The sequence below is a fragment of the Gallinula chloropus genome (genome assembly GCF_964237585.1).
Source record: "Gallinula chloropus genome assembly, chromosome: 2".
In the NCBI taxonomy this organism is placed as follows: Eukaryota; Metazoa; Chordata; class Aves; order Gruiformes; family Rallidae; genus Gallinula; species Gallinula chloropus.
The window spans coordinates 28,647,294-28,672,242 of NC_140086.1; the positions used below are offsets into that span (position 1 = coordinate 28,647,294).

Below are 24,949 nucleotides of genomic sequence, written 5' to 3' on the forward strand. Positions count from 1 at the left end.
TGCACCTTGGTGTCTCCAGGACCCTTTGCTCTGCCTTCTGCAGCCTGTCATGCTGGAGGCCACCCCTCAACTGTGGGTGCTGAGGCTTCTCCATGCCAACAAGTGCCAGGAGTCACTAGTTCCAAACTGACAGTATTCTACAAGTGCTAGAGAAGCTTACAATGGTTCCTCTAGCTAGTATGAAACAAAGACATGTATGGATATACCCACTAATAATAGCAGGTTTATCCAGGAGATCAGAGCATTTCATGTGAATAAGTATTATCAAAATAAAATTAGAGTAGCAGATTTGTCTTTCTGTCACTTTTTCCATATATATGATCCTCAGTTTGAAGTGACCTCAATTTAGAATATGATACACAGTTGGATCAGGTCTCCCTTTGAAGTCTGCAGACTTCTTAGAAAACATATCTGCTTTTCAGATCAGAGAACTTTTAATGATTTTTTTTTCTTCCCCTAATCGCTTTGCCAATTAGGATTCAAAATTCCTACTTCTTTTATCACCAGTCCAAGAAAAAATCCAAAAAGACAATTTTATCTTGACAGGTTTTTTCTTAATAGGAATTTAACAAGCAAAATAACAGTGAAGGAAGAACTGTTCATATAAAATTCCTAAATATATATATCAAAATATGCCACTTTAGCTTTAAAAGCTCTTAAAATCATATATATGTGTTAAATAGGTACAATGATAAGGCAAGAATATTAATGTGGCTTTAATGTGAGTTGAATTGGACTATAATATAATTACTCTCAGTAGTTTAACTGATACAGAGTAAAAAAATTATCTCTGCAGAGAGACAACACAAGATTTACACATAAATTAAATTCCATGTAATTCTGTTGTGAGCTTTTCACTGTTCTGTAGGATCCTTCCAGGTCTCTGCCCCATGGCAAGTTACATCTATTGTGAATATTTGACCTTTCTCCTAGTAATTACTCACATTTTTCTTTATGCTAGGAAACACAGAACATTAGAGGAAATTAAGGAAAAAAAAAATCCCTTCAAGACAAAAGCATCCACAGCGTCAACATGCTGGTATTTTAGTTGGGTGACTTAAATACAAAACCTACATTTGTTTGTCAAAAGCAAGGATTTGATTTCACTATGGACTCATGCACAATTCTGGTCCTTTTCTTTTGTTCTCACCCAGCCTGGCACTTAGTGGTAGAAAGATGTCCATTCCCTTCACATGAATGACCCTCAAGGACAGAACCATGGAGGATAGCAGAGAATTGTGTGATACATACTTTTCATGCACATATCCAAATTTTCAATCCCAGCATGTGTTCATTCTCACAGCCTTCAGAAAGGAGATTAAATACTTCTCCAGCCTGTTGTTCCCACAGCAACAACTAAAAACAGCAATGAGGAGACAATAAAAAAGAATATAAGTAGGTAAGGCTGCAACAGTATTTGCAGCATTTGCAATTGCGTTAGGACTACTGGAATAATAGTGCAAATGCTAATTATTTGTAATGTTATGAAGATGATCAGTATATTTTCAAATATCTTTACTGGTGTGAGATTTGTGAAATTAATTTATCAACATCTTTTCTGGCAAAATGCAAAAATATTTCAAAATTTGAATTTTATTTATTTCAAATATTATTATCTAAAGATGACCATGGAAATACCAAAATTAAAAATTTTCAGCCTGTTGGCCAATATAAGTTTTTTTACTAATAGATTGACAATGCCATTTAAGAAGAGTATACAAATTCAGTAGTGGATCTGAGCAATGAAGAAGTTAATCATAGAAGCTAAAGAGAAGTTAATCCAAGGATCTACTGATATATCTTAGGTGTAGTTTTTCTTAGTTTGTTAGGTTCATTGTTGCAGCAGGTTTTCTTCAAAGCATGAAATAAAGCCGCAAGGGGTATATTTACAGAAGCAGCACATGCTGTCATATTTACACCTTTTTGGGAACCAGCACACTCTCATGTCATCTTTACCTCCCCTAGGATCGCATCCAGCTCCTTCACTTCTCACTCTGGAGGAGTTTTTATTGATTCACTAGTTAAAATAGTTTGTAAAATTTTACAGTACTAGTGATTAAGACTGTGAGAAACAAAGTGGAAATATCCTTTCATCCATCCTTTTTTAGAAGGAAAATTAAAAATATGTTACGTACTTAATTCCACACATTTCAAGTGATTTACTAGAAAGTTATATAATACGTTTGGTAATAAATGTAAGTATTAAGGCAGAAAATCTTACCTTTTGCATGTCCTTGTCTTCTGAAGTACAGGCTGATCTGTACTATAAAAGAATGTGAGCTCCTTTCACATATGTTGTCAGGCTCCTGACTTCCTCTAAATTATGCCCACACTATGCAGAACCATTAGAATATTTCCAGGAAGGACATACACACCTCTAAACTCACATATCTTTAACTAATCTCAACAACAGTCACTGAGTCACCTGAAGACAGTCTTGCCCTGTAGGAATATCCCCATGTCAAATTTCAGGCAAACAAGTTTAAATTTAACACTAATCTGTTGGTCTCTTAAAAATAGAATGCTTTCTCAAAACTATACACTTGTGGGTGTAAGTATGCTAAATTATACTCAGAGTATACTAGTACATACTTTGTATATAACAGACTGCCTATGTATATATCAGGAAGTCAACTTGCAGAGAATTTATTGTATATGTTAGTATATGTAAAAATAGAATAAAACTTATTTTTCTGTCATTCTTTTTGTCACAGTCAAAAAAGACTAAATGTGAAGCTATGTTATTGAAAAATTATTGTTTAAATTACAGTGTTTACAAAATAGTTACACAGGTTCACATCAAAAATCTATATTCTATGTATGATACTTATTTCGTCAAAATCAAAAATATTTAGGTCTGTTCTTCTTTTTCAAACCTACTGTGTGATCTCAGCTCCAACTTTTAGCAAAACTTTATTTCCAAAATAATCACCAAGCTATCAAATATCAGTGCTATTCTATGTAGAACAAGAATCTAACTCTAAAGTTTGGAGCATTTCAGACAGTTGTTATTATCAGAATTAGTTTGGTAAGCCAATGTATATATAAACTGTAAATATATTAGACACAAGCTCATGGGTAGCATGCACGTAACACTTTCTCATGAATCATAAACTTGATTTTTCAGGTAGTTTTGTTGATAATAGGGCTGTAATCTAAATCTTGTACAGATTTACATTTCAAATTCATATGGATTTAATATGAAATAATTTATTTGCATTGCATGAAAAATGAAGAAGAGTAATCTTTGTAAGAAGCAGTTTACATCCGGGTATACAACGTTGTAGTTTTACATTTTATTTGTCGTTTTGAATTTGGTTCCTAGATTTTTTTATTTTACTGTGGATGGGAAAGTTTGCAAAATTGAAGTCACGTGTCATTTAAATGATGGACAACTCTTGAGCTCACAGTGTGCTGTAGAAGTTACTGTCACATGCTAAGAAGAAAAATTTACATGCCCTGAGGAGGTCATATAATGCTGCATCAAAAAGATGGCCAAGTGATGAAGCTGAAGGTGGCTTAGCCATTAGGGTATTGCTTTTATAAATTAAGCTCATATCCCATTTGAAACAGGAATTAATATCTACAGGACTAGGTTTTCCTAATAGCTTGTTGTGGACAAACAAATTAGCTTTGTTTATCTGTAGACATGAAAAATAGTGTATATATTAGCTACAGGAAAGTCTTCCCAATACACCATGTACACCATACACAGTGCTGGCTGTTGAATATTTGATACATTAATACATATTTATATTCTGGAGTTTGGGCAGTGATTGTAAAGTCAGGCACATTTAGTGCCTAAAATAGTTTGCAGCCTTGGAGAAAAGTGTCAGTAAGAAATAATCATTTTGTCTTAGTTCTTTACACACAGTATCATTTTTTTTTTTGCTTGTGAAATCAAATCTGAGACAAAATGAGAAAAACATTAACAATCTTTTTGAGCTTATATCTGTGGATTCCAAATCTACATGCTAATGGGGATCACAAGAACAGATCTGCACAAGTTTTGGACTTGTAAAATGTAGTTTGCAATTTTTCTTTTCTAACCTATAAAAAATATAACAGGATGTAACTGAGAATATCACAGTGAATATTGACCATCACCTATCCTTCAGTGGCAACATTCAGTTAAAAAGTCATCATAGTCACACGTAGTTTAACTGTTTAACTGTTACTCAGGCTTGTTAAAGTTTTGAAATGGTGCTTCATTTTGCCAAGTGAACAAAACTATGTTTCTACTTGAATAATGTATACTGAAATATACTGGGGACTGGAAATATTTTTAAAATTATCCAGTGTCAGTACAATAATAAAAGTAGCCTGAGCTGGTATGAATATTCATTTGCCTTTACACTGCTTCATCTGACCAGTGACCAAGGAACTGAAGTGACCTACTATGAACATTTCAGTTACATGTACACTTCTGTGCAGCCTGGAGAGAAACAGTGAGCACTCAGGGTCATCCTTCTGCACTCTTGGTAGCTAGTTACAGGAACATTAAGATGCTCAAGGCAAGTCTGCTCCCAAAAGCAGAAAAGGGACTAATTGTTGCCAAATTGGAGAAATTTAATTATGTACAAGAAGGACGGAAACTAAGACAGTAGTAAGTCCTACCTGCATTGTTCTCACACAACACATCTTGAACTGTTTTAAACTTGAGTTTCAACTGCACAAGTTATTTGGGTCAGTTTAAATTCAAGATGCCCTGGAGACAATCATGACTCTTGATGGAAATTGTTATGAATAATGGGGCTATTTGACTATAAGTAGAAAATATGTTCCCTGTTAAATCACTGTCACCCCAGGCAAGAATATTATTCTCCCAGCTCTTTCCTGTGACCTTCTCTCTCCTCCCCCCCACCTTATCCATTTGATCCAAATGCTACTCTGTCTTTACCATGTTTAATAGCTCCCCTTATGGCTACAAGTTGTATTGCATGAGGTGGGAATTAACTTTTTATAGTGCTTTTGCTTTTTTCCTTTTCAGACTTAAGTCCAGTGGGATAGTCAAATAGTGATCCCTCCCCCCACCATCCCAATCACCCCTAACTGAAAAGCAAAGGATGAAAAACATACTAGGAAACAGCCACTCCATGCATAATACCTGTTCTCTGACATAGTTCCACTGTCATTTAGAAGTACTACTTTCGAAGACGTCTACCATATTCTCATTATCTGTGATCCCAGAAGGAAGATATGCCAGTAGATAACAGTGTGCTTTATTCACTTCCCCTTTACTATGAAATTCACACTTGTCAAGGTCAACATGGAACAAAATATGGATATTCCTTGAGATCTTTATAAGGACACAATGAAGACTGTTAACTAAAAGATGTATGGATTCCTTGTGCATTGCATAAGTGGCACAAATACAGAGCAGCAGTAGAGGCTTCTAAGACTATTTATTAATATGGTTCCTTGAAATTTTAGAAATTGTAAGAAGTTCGCTTGCTAGACGTCCTGCCATTGTCATTGGGCAATGATTAATGTGATGAAAGTTAGCAAGCCAAAATGCCAGATTCGATCCTAGAATGGAGTAATGCCAGACAGAAGTGAAAACCTCTCGCTATTGGAAAGAAGCCCTGCACAAAAGGGATCTGCGGGTGCTGGTGGCCAGCAGGCCCAATATGAGTTAGCAGAGTGGTAGCCAAGAGGGCAGATCACATCCTGGGCTTCATCACACACAGCATCACCAGCTGGTCAAAAGAGGTGATTATCCTGCTGTGTTCGGCCTTGGTGTGGCCTCACCTTGAGTGCTGTGTGCAGTTCTCGGCCCCACAGTTTGAAAAGGATATGAAGGTTTTTGAATGTCACCATCTGGTGAAAGGGCTGGAAGGAATCTTGTATGAGGAGCAGCTAAGGACTTTGGGCTTGTCTGGTTTGGAGAAAAGGAAGCTAAGGGGAGACTTCATTACCAGAAGAGGGAAGTGCTGATCACTTCTCCCTTACATCCAGTGATAGGACACATGGGATTGGTTCAAAGCTGCATCAGGGTAGGTTCAGACTTGACATTAGAAATAATTTCTACAGATTGGGTGGTCAAACCCTGAAACAGGCTTCGTAGAGAAGAGGTTGTTGTCCCAGGCCTGTCAGTGCTTGAGAAGCATTTAGATAATGTCCTTAATGACACGTTTTAACTTGGTCAGCCCTGAAGTGGTCATGCAGTGGTCTAGATGATCATTGTAGGTCCCTTCCAACTAAAATTTTCTGTGCTATTCTACTTCAAATAGTGGAAGTTGAATACCACATGTAAAACACTCTTTGGTGGACTGATATCAACCAGGCAAATAATAGTAGTAGAATCAGATACTATTAATTTAGAACTATTTGAAAATGGTTCAGTAAATACTGTGGCCAACTTATTATTACAGTTATTAATATAGGACCTAGACTGGTTAATGTTCTTGATTACGATTTGCAGAGCACAAGTCTAGGAGGCAAATTTGCCTTTCACAAGATTTGAAAAGCAAAAGAATGTTGCATCTTACAGATATGAGTTAAAGACAGAAAAAGAAATATTTCATTCAAATAAACCTTGGTTAGACCTCTTAATTTTCATAAAACACAGAAAAGAGTTCAAAAATGTAAGACATCACAGTACAATATAGTACAGTAACAATTTTCTCCTTTGTATCTTTCCATTTTAAGCCTAATTTTTTAAATTATATTCATTATTACATTATGAATGCAGAATGAAAACTTTATATAGTGGCTCCTGTGCATTACTTTCAATGCTGAGGTTAGCTATAGAAGCTTTGGATTATTCGTATGAGATAATGTCAAGATCAGTTTTGACTGGAAATAGAAGGGCAGATGCAGATATCAAAAGTTTTCATCACTGGGACAGTCAAGCTTATCAAACCTTTTAAAACAGCATATTGAGAATCTGCTTTGCTATAAAAAAAAATTGCACCCAAGAAAAAATATTGTCATGAAAATATTTAATCAGGAAACCACATAATTATAAATGATAGGATAAACTCTTCTCCTTTCCAAGAGCACATTATATCTCAGTTTCTGGAGGACATGACTTTTCTGCAAAGATATGCTAAATATAAGAACAAGAGCATTTAGTAGTCATATTTCAGGATTAAGAATCAGAAAGACATTAAAAGGCTCTGTCAACTAATTTCATAGTTGTAGTTGTTACTGTTTCTACACTTTCAATTCAAGATTTGTTTTACAAGCATCATTGATGTTTCATTCATGATGTATGGATCACTGATCCATACATCATGAAGACACCCACTGGCAATTGTTCTCCCTTTCATATAAACTTGGGAGAGTTTATTTCATTGTGCCAACAAGAGGAAACACTTGAAAAATTTAAATGCTGTCAACTATGCCCTCAAAGCTCTGTAACTATGTAAATATGTATGTATGTATTTTTTGTTTCTAAATTCAACTTTTTACTATTATTATAATAGTACTTAGATGTCCAGATCAAGTGCCAGCTGTGGAAAATAACTACCTAATTCCATAGAGTTACAGTTAACACTGAGCATTGTCTTGTTCCAATGTATAACTGTCTATTAGGCCACAATGTCAGCCTTTCATTATTTATACTGCTCTTTCAACCAGAAACTACCTACTGTAGATGGCACCTGTTTCATTAGGGCTCAGCCATGTAAAAGTTAGATGTTCAGCATAAGCTGAACTAGAATACTTCTCTTGTCAGTGGGAACAGATCATGCTTCTGGAAGATGATTCTTCCCATTCCTAGGTATTGAAAATGGTCAGTATCCTGGATATGGCTCTCTCCAAGTGAACAGAGTCTTTCTTCTTATGTAAAACATTTTTCCAGAGTCTCATACACATAGACTACAGAAAGAATCTGTAAAAAAAGACTGAGAAAGATGAATTAAGTCCTAGATGAATAAAAATAAACAAAATTAATACCATAGAGGTCCAACTCTGAAATTTTTATTAAATTTTAGTATTTTCTTAGGGTTTTTTTCTTCACAGAGTGCCATAATTCTACTGTCAAAACTTTTATTTGTGCCCAATACCTTGTAATAAATAATAAAAGAATATTTTTAGAAGGGAATTATTAAAAAGTTAAATCAATGTATATTGTGTGTTATTTTATATTTTAGGCCTACAAAATAAAAAAAATCCGATACTTAAGCAAGCAACTGCACTTGTAAGAGACTTACACAATGAAATGAATAAAAGCATCCTATTGTGAGAACGATAGAGCAACATCCGTATTATCCCCGTTAGGATTTCAGTTATGATGATTCAGAAATGGACAACATCTACAAATAATCAGTAGGGGTCTGTTTCTAAGCACTTGGATGACTAAGTTCCCTGTGGGGTTTGTCCTAAATAGGTAGTCCTCAGTCTGTGAAGTTTACCACACACAGCAAGGGTATTTTCCTCTTGGAACTATGTCCTGATGCAAGTATTTTTAGTCAGGTATACTGCAGCATCAACTTCAAGTAAAAAATTGCACGCAAGCCTAGACATGGGGTATGACATTTGAACTCTACAATAACTACATACATTACCTAAAAAAAATGTTTATGGTGTCTGTAAGAGGATCATATATTATATGTAACAAAAATTATTTCCTTGTTTAAAAAAAGGGAAAGCTGCCTTTGCTGCTACATTAAACTTATGATTCATTATTAAGCATTACCTTGTAAAATTCAAATACATTGAAAATATTTTTCAAGTGCAGACTCTTCCACTTGTGTTATTTCTGTTACTATGCATATAGTTTCAAAGGTCTTTTTTCCCTTTCTTCTCTTCATAGGAAATGATCTATTTCTAGTTGCAGTGCATGAACTGGGACATGCTCTGGGCTTGGAGCACTCTAATGATCCCACTGCAATCATGGCTCCATTTTACCAGTATATGGAAACTGACAACTTTAAACTACCTAATGATGATTTACAGGGCATCCAGAAGATCTACGGTATGTCATGTTCTAATGAAGCAACATAGTTTTTTTAGCTTTAAGAATGCATTTGAGATACTCCTGTCCATAACCCCTCTCCAAAATTGTTAGTGTAGACTTTGCCAGCTGTTATGCCAAAGGCTTTCACGTGAGTAGGCCAATATTTGACTTTTCTCTCCTACAGTGAAAAACCTCTGGTATCTGTATGTTAATGCTATGTACATGGTACATATCATATGGAATTGTCTTGTTTAAAATTTCCCAGTTAATTCTGTGTTGAATTCAATTTTGCATTCAGAATTATTTTCAATTATATATATCAAGTTATAAATGTCAGATTTATATTGATTATCTTTACAGCTAGAAAGGACAACTATGATCATGTAGAGTTACTGTACTGCTAAAATAGAACTTCAACCTTCATTGTGTTTTATATTAACAAGGTTATTAAAATATTATATTAACAAGCACTGAAACATGTTTTCATAAAGCATAAATAGCAATTTGAAAATGATTGGCTGACCAAGTTTTGTTTGATTGGTTTTTTACCTGTGTGATTAGCTGGAAGGAAGGTTGTTTCTCATGACCTCATAAGTTGACAGTCTAGACTTAAGGGCTAGACAATACTTTGCTGCAAACTAGCTGCTAAGCTCTAACAGCTGTGGGCTAAGTAGTAGGAGAAATGTGTTACCCTTGGGAAGTAATATCTGACATCACCACCAAATGGCATATGAAAACTTTGGTTTGGGGTTAAAAACTTTCCAACAGGAGCTACTGCAAACTGATTCCTCTGCTCCCTTTAAAGTCAGGAATCATATTCTTCAATAAAAATGTCACACCTATTAAAATAATTACTTTAGTCTGCAGAATTCCTTGAAACACCATTATTAACTGTAGATTATAAATGTCACAAGCCTTAAAATTGCGAATGAAACAAATGGACTATTACTTTGTGTATTTCCTTACATGGACTGTCTTGTTTAAAAAGTATACTTTGAAATTCAAATGCCAGTGTAAAGTTTTAGAGTTGTCTTACTATTCGAAAGTCTTTCTGAAGCTGGTCATGCAATTTTTTTTAATTAATTTTTTAAAGTTAAAATTGATTGTTATTCAAATGACATGGACAGAGGACTAAATAGAATGAGCAAAACTAATTTGTTCATCTTGTTTTCAGAAATCTTATGGATCCAACTGAATCTTTTTATCTTTTTGTACATGAAAATTATAAGTAAAGGTAGCAATATGTGTAAAAAAGGAAAGGCAATTTCAGTATTTCAGTTCATTGCAAGTCATCCAATATGCCTTTTTGCTATGCACAGTATCTGTCTAGGATGACCTTTTGGCTTTCAGATAGAGAAATTATGAGTAGGATAGTTAGTTATTTCATCTGTCATCAAACATATATGTTATGATGGAAAATTGTCTTGAAAGAAAAAAATGTTTTAAAACCACTGTACAGAGGTTTAGTTTTTCAATTTAGCATTTGTTTGGGGGTTGTTTTGTTTTTGTTGTTGTTTTGGAGATTTTTTAATCCATTTGTCCTCAGGACCATTATTTTAATACGCAGGTATCTAGCTTTGTAAGACTCACTGAAATATAAAAAATACAAGTAATTAATTTCAGAAAATTAAAGAAAACCCATGAATTATGTTGTTGGATGTCTAGGATTTGAAATCCAGTTTCAAGAGCTCCTATAACTAGTAAGGGTCATTTGAGGCAGGAGGAAATACCAGGTATGCCACATATATGCATATGGGAATTGATAGGTGAAAGTTACAAATATGGGTTGAAAACCCTCTAGCTGTTGATGATTTTATTAGGAACAGGTTTCCCGTTATCTTGCATAATAGTTAATGAATCTGTTTTAATGGTTGTTACTTGGTTGGTAAAATATGTGCTTTGAATTACTTCTCATATGACATGATTGTGGACTATGCATCCCGTGCAGGTTTTGTTGGAATGTTGTTCCAGTAAGGAAGGAAAATTCTGTATAGTGAAAAATATTTATTTTCTTCATGCATGCCTTCATGTTATGGTAGTCATTCATTATATGCTTTAACAACATGGGAAAGGTACATTTTTTCCGTTCTTCTACTGTAGGATTTGCACAGTTTATAGCAGGGTTTTGTTGAGTATGCTGCTGTTGGGTATGTAAATTACAGACTGCTACTGTTTTTGAAGGTCCACCTGACAGGATCCCACCACCAACAAGACCTCTGCCAACAGTGCCCCCACATCGGTCAATCCCTCCAGCAGACCCACGGAAGAATGACAGGCAACCTAAACCTCCCCGGCCACCCACTGGTGACAAACCTTCCTATCCCGGAGCCAAGCCTAACATCTGTGATGGGAACTTCAACACACTGGCGATTCTTCGCCGGGAAATGTTTGTTTTCAAGGTAGGAGGCTAAGAATTTTTCACTGTTACATAAAATGTCTACACTTACACTTTTTTTTTTTAAAGCAAACTCTCATTCATCACGAGTCCACTGTCCCAGCCTGCTCACAGTTAGAAAGTTCAAGAAAGAAATTTAAAAAAATAAACATACACATGGCTTAAACATCTAGCAGAGGATGGCTGTAATGTTCTATTTTGGGAAAATACTCATGTCAGCAGAAACAGTAATGCCTTCAAAATGTAAAGCTAAATAAATGCTGCATGTTATGGGAAGATAAAAATTGTAAATCAGCACATGAATAATAGGAATGATTTTGTTGGGAATACAGCCGCAACCAGACATAGAGTAGATATTGTGTCTTCAACATTTTTTTTCATCTTTTCCCCATGGACCTATGATTTTAACTTTCCAATTTGATCTGTCATTTACAAAGGAAGTTTGTCATTGTGTTCTAATTGCATTGAAACCACAATATCTAAGTAAAGGTCTTTGCCACAAAAATCTTATTGCGAATGTGTCATTGTTTATTTCCATTCATCTTCTTGCTCTGAGCTGATAAATGTGGTATATGCAGCAAATCGAAATAAACAAACTGATTGAAAGACATTATTTAATAGAAGGACTTTCCTAAGACTCATGGACATCAAAACTACCTTAGGAGGATGATTTGCAGTATGGTTTCCAGAAGGCATTGAATGTTGAAGAATAATGACAGAGTCATTATTATTCAGTCTCTTGAATCTTAAACAAATTTGCTGACAAGTAGCACTGTGCAAATGTTCCAGAAACAAAATCCAGGATAATCTATTATTTTGAACTATATGGAATCTTTGTTTTGTAAATATATGATTCATCTTAATTTCAGCATTGTAGGAAAAGAAGGACCTTTCACATGAGTAACACTTTTCCTTTCATCAATACTGTAACTACAAGGGAAGTGCAATGAATATGTCCCAAAACGTGAGGCTCACAATTCAATTGTTTTTGTTGACCTTTCTGATAGGAGCCATTTCTCCTTTATGTTTTCTTTTTATGGAATCTATCACTCCAGATAAATCTTAATAGCAATGCTACTCAGGCTTTCACTCTCTTTCACGTACCTGAAAAAAATATGTACAAATAGCTTTACATTAATTCATTCAAAGTTATTGAGCTACCTTCACAACCCAGTGGACAGGAAGTAGATTTCCCCTGAACTGCTAAGGAGTTTGCCAGCCCTGGGGCTGTCACCTCTTTCTGTTTGAGTAGATGGTATACCTTCAAACACTGGGAGGTCTTGAACCATTGGTGTTTTTATGACTGAAACTCAAAGGTTAAGGAAGAATCTAATTTTCTAACTTGACATTAAACAGGATATTAAAATACCTGCTTCAATCTTATGTCATCCACCCCGAGAGCAATAGAACATATTCTCATTTATTTTAGACATAAATCGATAAATAGTGAAATGCTATCCCACTAATACAAAATTTCCTGCCTAGCCAAGTCTCTGTTCCTGGATGAATAGATTCACTGCCATTGCTAATCACTCTTACCTGTCCTGATTGAAAATACAAATTAAGTTTTCTCCAAAAGTGTTTATTGCTTACTGCCTTAGCACTATGTGTTTACTGTACACTGCATATATTAGTGTGCAAACTGTGCTTATGCACAGAAATTAAAACAGCATTCATGACCTATATCCTAATAAGAAAACATATTAAAACTTTGCCAGTGAAAAATGAACAGTAACAAAATGTTCACAGATCTCATGTTTAGAGTCTGACTCTCCAGAATGAAGTTGCTGCAATAACAAAAGCAATGAGTTAGGAAGGAAAGAAAGAGATGACCTTTGTCCATATTCATTTTTTTAAGGGTTCCACAGTTCCCCTTTTCTTCTTGGGGTACCTGGGAGCATGGAAAGGCATGATTTGGGTTAGTGTGTTAAGCAATAGAGTTTACTTAAGTATACAGACCTTGACTTTGTAGTCTGAATATATTTGTGTGCTTGAGTTAATAAGGCCTTAACTTTCTGGTTTGAATATTAATTTGCTAATGAAGATTTTTGTCTGCTAAATGGGATTCATTACTGTTTGAGATTTGTCCTGTGGGGGAGGAGATTGTTTTATGGGAAGGAGTATGGATGTTTTATGGGAAGGAGCAGGAATGGGGAGAAAGAATTAGAAAAATCGGAGGGTTGTTAGTAATTTTCAAATTATTTTGCTGATTCTCAGAGATTATAAGGAAAAGCTCAATATGTCAGACTGTAGCAGGAGCAGGACAAGAATTAATTCTCAGAAGGTATAAAAAGGAATAAGGACTGAATACAGGGAAAGCATCCAGCACTGGAGGAAGCAAAGCTGGAGGTTCTGTGGTCTGACACAACAAAAGCCCCAGATCTTACTGTACTTGACCCTTAATCCTAGTACAAGTATAGACTGGGAATAGATGAATGATGGGCTGAGAGCCATCAGAGAGGTGAAGAAGAGGGGATTGATGGTAATACTGTACCAGGTGGAAACAATTAAAGAAGTATGACCTTCATTGGAAGAATTATTGCTGGATAGCTACCAGATGAATTAAATTAATAAAGTTGGAGGCAAATCAAATTATATCCTTTTCTTTGTCTTTATCCACAGGTCTGTAATGATTGTATTTCTACCCACTTTTTTATCTCGTAGGCAAGTCCCAATCTCAGGAGCTAAATTTGTTTAAATAATCCTTGAAATTGCTTGGGAATTTAGCCACAGAGTTGAAGAATGTGAGGCCTTTTGAATAATTAAATTTTAATTTAAACATAAAATTGAAGAATGAGAGATAACAGTTCAAGATACACTGTGGATTTTCCTAGTAAATGACAACCAATAGTAATTTCATGAAGATTGTTTTTGCTTGCCTGTTGAGCTAGTAGGTATACTTATGAGTATCAGAATATTAGAAACAAATTCTATGTTCAGTCAAATTGATGACCATTGTCTGTAGTTATAAGACTGTCATTCTCAAATGGATATACCAAGATTAAACCTGAATAACAGTAAAGCTAAAGGGAAAATGGAATTTACACGTATCCAACCCTTTTTATTGTTCTGCCATCACGTTTGACAAAGTAAAAATCCTAGCAACACTTGATAAAAATTGTAGGGTTATAGAAATGAAATAAGGAGGAACTGTTCTTGATCTAACATGAACAGTAAACACAGAAGTAAAGCAATCAACTTGTGAACCATTCCCCAAAGATCACCAAATATTACTAGAATTTTGCAGATCAATTGTTTTCATTGAAATTATTTGATTTGAAGGAAAAAATAATTGTTTTTAATCAAGTATACATGGATTACCAACATACAAATGTATTGTCCCTAAAGGACTTCTTCCCAAATTCTTTAAATGAAGATGCCCCTTAAATTCCCCTGCTAGTTGTAAGACTTGGGAACATAGTATGCTATAGAAGATAAATAATAATTGAAATCAATGCACTGTAGCTATTGATTTTAGTGGTCACCAACTGGTATTTTAAAGTGTATGAAGTTTGTCTTAATTTAATGCAGTTTTTAAATTACTGCTATTATTTCATACATGCTTGAACTGGTGTAAGCAACCATCAGGATAGACCGATTTCAATGTGAAAACTCATGAGTGCCAAGTTTTTTGTCTTGAGATTCCAGTTAGCTTCTGTATTTATGCTGAATACAATTAGTGAAGATGTCCCTGCTTACTGCAGGGGGGGTGGACTAGCTGATCTTTAAAGGTCCCTTCCAACCTATCACTAGCTATATTTCTATTCAGTTATTTTATGATTATAAAGGTACTTACATTAACACCTGAATCAGTTAAAAAAAAAAAAAAAAGTTTAAGGAGGCAATATTTGCACAGAATGCATTGTCTCTCAAAGGATGCAGATCATCAAGCAATGTTTGCTTATTCTGTTATTTTGAGGTGTGTGTAGTTTGTGTTTGACTCTGCATGCTGATTGTTTCTTGGCAACAAAATTACCTCTAGCTCTGCTTCAACAGTCTGTACTACTGCTGTTACTACCCTTGTTCCTTTATCTCCTGTTTGCTTTCACAGATTAAAACAAAATTCTTAGTTTTTTGAATGGGTTACATCTAGAAAACTAAGCACTAATTGTGTGGAGTTTGTCCTGCATAATTAGCAAATTAAAAGGTCACTGCTCTTTGTTTATGTGACATAGGTTTTTGCCTCACAGAAGAACATTTGACAAGAGTTTGCAGTGGTCCTTTCTTTTTTTAAAGCTAAAACCTTAAGAAAAAAATGAATGCTTGAATGAATGAACAAATATAATCTATAATGTTTCAGTATTCGTGATGGAAAAGTTAACTGATTGAAGAACAGAATTTTTAATCACTGTCATATACAAAGGTGTTTGTTGAAATGTAATGTAAGTATACAAGAAAGAAGCTTGTCCATCAGACAAATAGCATTTACAGCTCAGAGGATGTCTTCTGAAATGTTAACATTACAGATGGTAGAATATGGAACCAATTTTAGGAAAGCTTTAACAGGCTGTGTTTTACTATTTTATAGTAATTTCTCCACAACTTGCAGAAATTTGTTTTCTGACTCTTCATCTGCTAAGAACCACTGTAAAAACATTTATGACGTGCCAAACAAGCCAAGCCAATTAGGCTGTCATTACCCCTTGGCATTAGTTTAGACTGCAATCGCTTTCATACATAACTGTATAGTTGCCATTTAATATCCCTTCCAGAACTGTGTATTTATGTAGAGTGTGCTGTTATACACAAAAGGAAAAAACCCCAAACTCTTTCTCAGTATTTGGTAAACACATGAGGAATTTTTAAAGCATAATAGCACTGGCTATTTAATCATAACTGGTAGGTCTAATAAAAAACCTGTGAGATGCAGGGAAAAGACTACTAATAAAAAGTAGAGAGAAAGAAACTGGTTCAGCATGAGACTTGACTCCACTGTATTTGAAAGCAGACATTTTTTCAAAGCTCTCCTAGTCTGTCTGTGTAGCTGCTTTTTGTCATGTGATGCTGTGGATGTGAGGGTTGTCAGTTGCAGTCTGGGAAAGTTCAGCAGAGGATGCTGTGGAATTAGATGCTTTGGGATCTGAAAAGGAAAACCACTTAACATCTGAGCTGTAAAATACTGGGAACAGGAGCTCAGAAGTAGCTAAACCTGCAGAGTGTTAAGTCCTTTTCCCCTACTTTTAAAATTATTGTTATGAAGTACAATACGGTGGAATTTGCCATTTTTTTAACTCATTCAGGGAGAAGGACTGCATTAGTTCAGGGTAGATGTTGAAAAGGAAAGAGAAAAGCACAGAAACTCAGTGTGAACTTCAGTGTACCATAGTAGTCCAAGACATCAGAAACGTACAGGATGAATGTTTTGTGGAACAAAAACAAATTGTAGCATGTCAAGAAGGAAAAAAATCTGGGACATCCTGGAATACTAACAAGTCATAGGTGGTATATTTTTGACAAATAGATATTTTCAGTGACAGAAGTAAAAATATTTTCTGGATATTAGTTAAACCTTTTGGTGTGCTTCTAAGCTACAGAAGGGTTTTAGCGGACACATTTCTGAGGTTTAAAATGGAAAGCACAGTCTGTTCAGCACTGTATGGAAAGTAGGTAGTATGTTCCATCCAGCTGCAGAGGAATTTAGATAAGAATGTAATTGCCTGAGTAATAATTGTACCAGGATAGTTCAGTTAAAAATCCTTCAACCCTCTCACCATTAAAAAAATTGTCTTGGACTTTATTACATGGTTTTATGTCCATTGAAAACACATATAAATATTATGTATAGAAGTTTCTAAATTCTTGTAACTATATTATTAGGGGATTATTTAGAAGAAGATGAGTGCAATGGATATATGTGTTATTGAAACTTGTAATCAACTTGAACTGATTAACAACCTGTACTATCTGCCTAATAAAATTTCCATTATTCACCTACTAGCCCATTAAAAAGTGTAACCTTAGCAGGATGTGTGACTCAGTATCTTCAGCAGAGCTTTAGATTTGTCAGAAGAAAGAGTACTTTTTTTTCCCCAAAGGCTATGTTTTCGTTGGCAAACAATGTGGTGTAAAAGGATTTGATCAGTAGCAGAGCAGATGGTTCTAAGCTCCTCTCATGTCCATCATATGTGCTTTGCTTTTAATTAGATACAGTCTGTCCTCTGGGGCCAGACAGTTCTCCTATAGATGTGGTTCAGATTTTTCTGAAGGGCAGCTATCTGTTCGACACTGGTGTGTTTGACTATGGACCCCTCGAGAGTGTACCACACAAGCGTTTCATCTACTGCAAGTGGTGTTACCATCTTATCATGTAATTGCTCACACTGTCTTGAACCAAATAAACCCTCACATACAAAACACAAATTATTATTTCTCCTCATAGGTTTTTTTTTTTTCCATGACACGATGGTACCTGTTCCTTGACTGCCTTCGTGCTGTGAGATTGGATGATGTGCATTGCAAAACAGTCCTGGGAGAAGAGGGAGATTTAACAGTTGTGTTAAGACATGACCTTACAGATTACTATTCTTCTGATTTTTCTTTTCCCAGGGACAAAGACAGGGCAGAATGCCTTTTTAAAATTCAATTTAAACATAAGAAAAACTTTTTCATTGTAAATCGTCTCTTTTGGGATGTGAGCCTCACAGGCAATAGCTAGTGATATATGGACTGTTTTGTGACTTCTGTATTCTGCTCAGAAGAGATCTGGCAGAGATTAGGGGATGTTGCTGCTACTCACAAAGTACTGCAGGTGAGGAAATGCCCCCACCCCACCCCTTGAAGCTGTAAGAGACAGATCCCCTGATGTCTACTTCCCCTATCTTAGCTTTCAGGGGAAATCACCTTCTTTTCTAGCATCAGGCTCTGTGCTAACACTTTATTAAAAGACTGACCCATTCCTCTCCCTGTGATACTCTCACCAGCTCATGATGAGCCATTAAAAGCCACAAGGTGCACTCCCTACCCCAGAGTCCTGTCAAATTAGAAAGAGGTCCTTCAGACTCTTCAGGAGTTTTCACAGTGGGGTGGATAGACTAGGTTTAACAAAAATATACAAATGCAGTGTTAGGACTGTGATTTGTAAAGGTTTGAACAATTAAATATAAATCCTAACACATTCTTATTTCTGATTTAGTATTATTTAACCTAATAAATAGGTCAAAATACCAAAAAATTGTCATTGTTTACGGGTGTTTTTTGCTGGGTTATTTTTTTTTTAAGAGTGGAATTGGTGGAATCCAGAGATTTCTGTTACTCTCTGTAAGCAAAATGGGTCAAAATTTTATATATTATTAGGAAAATATTTGTAACAATACTGAATAAAAAATAAAATTATGAATTTTTCTCGATCCCCCAAAAAATAATCTGCTGGATCCTAGAACAAATGACAGCAAGCTTTTACAGTGTTACATGTGTATTTAGATTTGCTATTTTTCTTAGTAATTGAATGTATCTGTTCATTACTTTTTTTCTCCCCATTTGTCAAGAGGTTGTTCTGAAATCTAGTTGACAATTAACTTAACTGAGCTTTCAATTGTAAGTTTTACATACTATCAAATGCAAGAATACAGAACAATTATAGCCCTGCATAGCACTATTAAGTAAGTGGAAGACATTGAAAACACAAGCAAATGCATGTGAAAGACTTTGATCTGGCACATGTACTTATGAATAACTTCAACCTGGACAGAGAATCTCAGTGCGGAAAGCATATGCACATAAGCTCTCAGGTGCATAATCACTTGACTAAGGACTAGCAATGTGAATTAAAGTTGAAAGATCACATCCCAATTTTCTATTCCCTCATAGTTACAGTATGAGCTAGAGTTAGAATTTTGTGACCCTATTATTTTTTCTCTTTTTATTATACTACATCAAAAATTACTAATAGAAAGCTTTAGCTGGATACTAGGGTACAAAAGCTATTTAATTTTGTAGAAATTGCTTGCTTTCAGACACTCGGTGTTTGAGTGAACTGATTAAAAATATTTCATTGGCAAGAAATAGAAAAAAGCATTATTGACAGAAAATAATTGCAAAAATTCACAGCAAGGAATAATCTAAAATTACATGGAGGCATATCTTAAAGTTTGTACCACCAGCAAGTGTTATCTTGTATTATTAACAATACATTTTAATTGGGGCTACATCCTAATGGGGCCAAAGGGACTGATTGCAGAAACACTTCAAGCACAAGGCTTAATTAAATTTTTTGTTGCACAAAATTGTCGCCTTTCAACTGATTTAGGTAAACATTTTGGGAAACAATTGGAATAGCCTGTAATGTAAACATTTTCAACCAGCAGTAGTTATCAGTTTTGGAAATATTTGTTTAACCTTGATTTATAACTAAAGCTTTATATTGTAGAAGTATTTGGGGGGGGTGGGGTGGTAATTAATTTGGGTTTTTTCTTTATTTTTTTTCCCCAAGGGTTTGGGGGTCCCCAGTGCAGAAATTTTTCAGGTATTTAAATGAAAAGAAACTAATCTCATTTGTTTCTCTGAATTAGTAATTTCTTATGCAAAACCCTGCACTACTAAACAGTTGAGGTCTTTAATAACTTAGAACAACATCCATACTTATTTTTTCAATAAATCAGGGAAAAACTATTCACACTATTGAAAATCTATTGAAAAGTATACAAAAGTTGTAAAATATATTTATTTAAATCCTATATTTTATTTTTTATAACATATAATGTGAATATTTAAGTGTTGCCTACTGAGTGACAACTTGATCGAGTTAAAAGTAATGGGAAAAAATTCCATTGACTAAAACAAATTCAAGATTTAACTCAGAGTTAAGTATCTTTGACATGACAGGGAGACTATCTATTTTAGCTGAAATAACACAGGGAACAGTGGATTTCCTTGTTGTACCAGGCATATGAAATCAACATTGTTTTCCTATGTAAAATCAAATTTGATTATACAACTTATCCAGCCTAAATAAAAATGAGACATGGACCATTTTAACTGATGATTTGACAAATCTCTCTGGTGAGGATATCTTCACTGAGGAGAACAGGTCAAAGGTTATACTTGTAATGGTACAGTTCAAGTCTTTCCCTTTTTCCCTAACAGTTCACCAGCATTTCTCCTCAATCTTTTCATAATGGAGCCTTTGCTGATATTTTTGAGTGATGTTTGGCTGGACCTTTATAACACTCACAGTAGTTTACTTTTTGAGTTACCAACAACATATACTCAACTCAAGTATTTTCTGAATTTGGTTATGCCCTGGTTGTGCCCTAGTCTGCACATCTTGCTCTTTACAAATGGCTTGTATAGACTTCTATAAGAAGATTTACAGTCTCTTGTTAGCCCATTACCTAAATGTTTAATCAGCTAGTTTGTTTGTTGGAATTTATCTCAGTATACTTGTCTCCTCAACTGCACAATTACAATAGCTAGAGTTTGGGTGAAGAGGTTTGGACATTTTGGCTTTTGGAGTATTGTATTAGTTTAATTTCATGGCCACTAAAGATTATACAGGAACAACAACAACAACAACAACAACAAAACAGCTTACCAGTGGTATTTAGCTAGGTTAAAGACACTAGAAACAACTGTTTATCACTTCAGCTTAATCATAATTTCTCCATTTGACTTCTATTAGTATTTTCCTGCCTAAAACCAGAAATTTTGATGAAGCAGGTCATACCTTCTCTTGGGTTGTCAGTCATAACTTTTGGTTTTCTAGGTCCATAGCCTCCATTCCATGTTGATTCAATTCCTATGGTTTGGGGGGTAAAAATTAAGAAAGGGAGATGAGTTTGCTCTCCTCTGGGTTTTATGATTTTCAGAGAGCATCCAAGTCATTACAGGAAGCCTGATGACTCAGACATGTTTGTAGTCATTTTTAACAGTCTGTTCACCCCTCAAGCAGAGAGTGAAGCATCGTATTACATGTAATGAAGTGATAAATAGAAACAGATAGAGAAAACACAATTATTCTGATTCTATTAGAATGCTTGGTCTGTTTACTTGAACAAAGTCTGTCTTGGACCATTATACATACTTGTATGTCCATTCCTTACAAACTTCCATAGAAAAGTATTGGTTACTTAGTTTGACACAGAGTGTCATTAGGAAGGGTATGTGTCAGTTTAAGTATCCAGTAGTAGCTGTTGGTAAATGGAAAAAGAGATTTAACTAATTTAAACATTCTATTTATTCTTGTATATTTCCAAGAACTGTATAAACGTAGGCTTCTCAGAAAGGCAATATGCATTCCAATTCTATTTACATTATTATTTGTAATCTGATATCTACTGCAAAGCAGACATCTTCATCTCATATAGCTATGCAACTATTTATTAAACCCTTTTACTCCTTTTCATTGTTTAGTCCCTACTATATACCTGCTTGGTTTCAAAGAAGGATCTATCCAGAATCCCTTGTTTGATGACATTACACAGATAGGCATGTCTACTAATGAAAACGTATCATACTTTTTCAGTTCAAGTCATGGTTAGAATATAAGCAGTCTAAATATAAAATATATACATTTCTTAATGCCACGAGAATTTTTTTTAAGATTTAATAAAGAAAATTAGTAACTATTTTATAATTTAAAAATGCCAAATTTTCTTGTTCTGTGGTGCAGAAGTACCATTGTTCCATGAACTCATGGAACACACTGACTTTTGTGCAAGCTCTCAGTGTTTACAGGCAACAGAATTGGGTTCAAGAAAATTTGCTCACAGCTTTGTAGGCTTAAAGTACAAACACTACTGAGGAAATAAATGGTCAATTGCTCTTTAAAGGCTTAATGTTCATCCTGCAGATAAAGGGTTTTGTGCAGTACTTCATGCGTGTGTGCAGTTGCCTACAGAACATTAGAGGTAATGGGAGCATTCCAGATACTCCTGGCTGCAAGCCTAGATTTATGTCTTTAGAGGTCTTCATTGTGCCTTTTTTATGACGCCTGTTTGTTTGATCGTGTTGAATCATTGTCATGTGGTAACTTATTGTACAGTCTGTTACTTTAGTTACTTGGTCAAAATCAAAATGAATTGAAATGCTGAACTCAAGAATACAGAAGCCCACCCAAAGGGACATAGTTACTTTTTCCTTTTCTAGTTGAATGATCAGTTGGCAAAGGTAGAGCATTGATGACATGACTCGGGAACACATTAGAAAAGCAGTAGCATTGCACAATAACATCTCCATCTGCACTGTGATGCGTTCTTTTCAGACTAGATACACTAGACAAGTTCTGATGTGGAAGAGCTCTTGGAAGTATGTTTTAATAATATATTACATGATGATCTTCCACATAAAACACAGATCAAGCCATATTTTCTGAGATTGATGAATTTCATTTGTGATATAAGATCTAGTGTCACCCAAGCACTAGTGGTGACCACACTCTAGCAAATTTTAAATGTTTTCTCCATAGCCGTTTTTTCTTGAACTGAAGATACTCTATAGATATTTACAGGTTTTGATTGCTTCAGAATAGATTTGAAAGGTTAAAGTATACAAAGAAAAATGGATAAATGCTATTTCTACTATCCATACAGGAAAAATAGAGAGAATAGGTGGATAACTATACTTTTTTTAATAAAAAGCTCACATTTATAAAATATATTAATATACAGTTATATACACATACATAATTAAAGAATGACAACAGAGCTGTAACAAAATTAGGATAAAATATTTTAAAATTAAATATTAATCTAATAATATTTAAATTCAATAAATTACTTCCATACAACACAAATACTAATAACGTTCTGCGGTGAGTTGACCCTGGCTGGAGGCCAGGTGCCAACCAAAGCCACTTTCTTATTGCCCATCCTCAGCTCAGATATAACAAAAGGTGGGTCAATGAAATAGATAATCTGAAAACACTTCTGCACAGAAATGAGGTCCTTTGCTTCATATTTTCTTACATTTTAATTAAGGAGAGGCAATATAAGTTCACAGACCTATGTGCATTTTTTCATCTTTACCCTATAGTGTACAAGATATTAAGCAAAATACCCAAAATAAACTTCAAGTTTATTCTCTCAAAGTATTAGTAGTATTATATTCCTTCAATGTTGGTGATTTTAGACAAAATCACTTTGAAATAGTGAACAAAGAGTGCTGTCTTTCAAATGTGAAAAAATGTAGCATGAAAGTATCTAGTCTTAATATTCATGGGTATTTTTAAAAGCTTGTTGAAGAATTGAAAAATTCTTGTATAGCTTGTTTTCAGGCGTTAAGTATTACACTTTGTGTACTGCAAAGAAAAGCAGAATTTCCTCCAATCTGGTACTGAACATGAGACTCTTTTAAGTAAAAAAACTTGGACCAGGGAGGAAATTATTTTACCCTTTCTTAAATGCGCTACCAAGGGGCAGTTGCTGTTTCTCCATATGCAGTACCATAGTTTTGAAGCCTAATTTATGGATTACTGTAGTACTTTTCAATTCATTTTTTTTTAAGCATAGCTATAAATTTCAGCATGAGCCACAAAAAACAGTTTTGCACATATCTCAAATGAGAAAAGAGGCCATACAGATCAGTAGATAGGACTCAAAACATGAAGCCGAAAGGCTAAATTTTAACATAAACAGAGACATTTTTGACCTTGAATAAATTACTTGGCAGTACTTTACTTTGTCACTTACAGGGAGAAACAGATAATAACAGATGATAGAAGAAATATACTCTACCCTTCAGCAAAGATTTCTTAAATAAAATCACTAGATATTTTTTCTTTTGAAAATGTATGTACATCAGTGAACTTTTCATGTCAGGGGCTTAGCTAAGCCCAAACACTTTACAGCAGGCTCAGTGCAACACTTCCCCAAAACAACAAATGGGTAAGTTTATCAGATATTTTACCATAACTCACTGCAGGTAGTTCTTTTGCTTATGGTATTGGTTAGCATTAACATGTTGTTAAGAATAATTAGATTGTGATAAAAAATGTCTTTAATTTGTCTGGGGGAGTGCTTCAATTTCTGTTTAGATACCAGTAATAAATAGTAATTAACAGTCGTTAATAAATTGTATGAAGGAAGTAGATTCCTCATATGAAAATCTAAGGAAGCAAAAGAACAAGCAATAGCATTTGATGATGATTTTGCATCCTTCTGTTTTGAATCCTGGGAGGAGATCTGGAGGTTTGGGATCTCAATATAGCGGGTGCTGAGGCTTTGCTGAGCAGTGTTAAAAGCTCTGACTTCTCACTGTGGTGCTCAGGCCACATTTTTACCCTGTTACAACCATGCTGTTGTCTTAAACACAATAGAAAAGACAAAATGTTTCTAGAAGTTCAACTAAGTCATCTTCAATGCATTACACAATCGTCTGTTAATGAATGGATAACAGTCCTTTGTAGTTTTAAAAGAGCTTTGTTTTTTCTTAATGTGAATTAGTTTAATAAGCTGAGCTGAAGTATTTTGTGTGTATAGAATAACCCATTTAGTTAATTGTTTTCTAAAATGAACTAGAATGGTATCATCCATTTAATGTCTCATTCAAGTCTCACTAGAACCAATTGTTTTCTGCTGTGGAACTAAGCAGTAACTGAAGTAGGGCTAACTTAAAAATTTCCTTGCAAATTGTATTGAGAAAAAAAACCCCCAACAATAAAACCAACCAAAGAAACAAACAACAAAACAACCAAAAAAGCCCCCAAAATAAAATTA

General features: G+C 34.7%; 1 protein-coding gene across 1 annotated transcript in view; it reads left to right on the forward strand.

Moving 5' to 3' along the window:
* Positions 1-24,949, forward strand: part of MMP16 (matrix metallopeptidase 16) — a gene marked incomplete at both ends in the record, with an annotated part of 166,234 nt that overhangs the window by 113,926 nt on the left and 27,359 nt on the right. The window contains 2 exons of the mRNA XM_084260872.1: positions 8,762-8,923; positions 11,087-11,304. Coding sequence (XP_084116998.1) covers positions 8,762-8,923; positions 11,087-11,304 — 380 coding nt within the window. The remainder of the gene's footprint in view (positions 1-8,761; positions 8,924-11,086; positions 11,305-24,949) is intronic.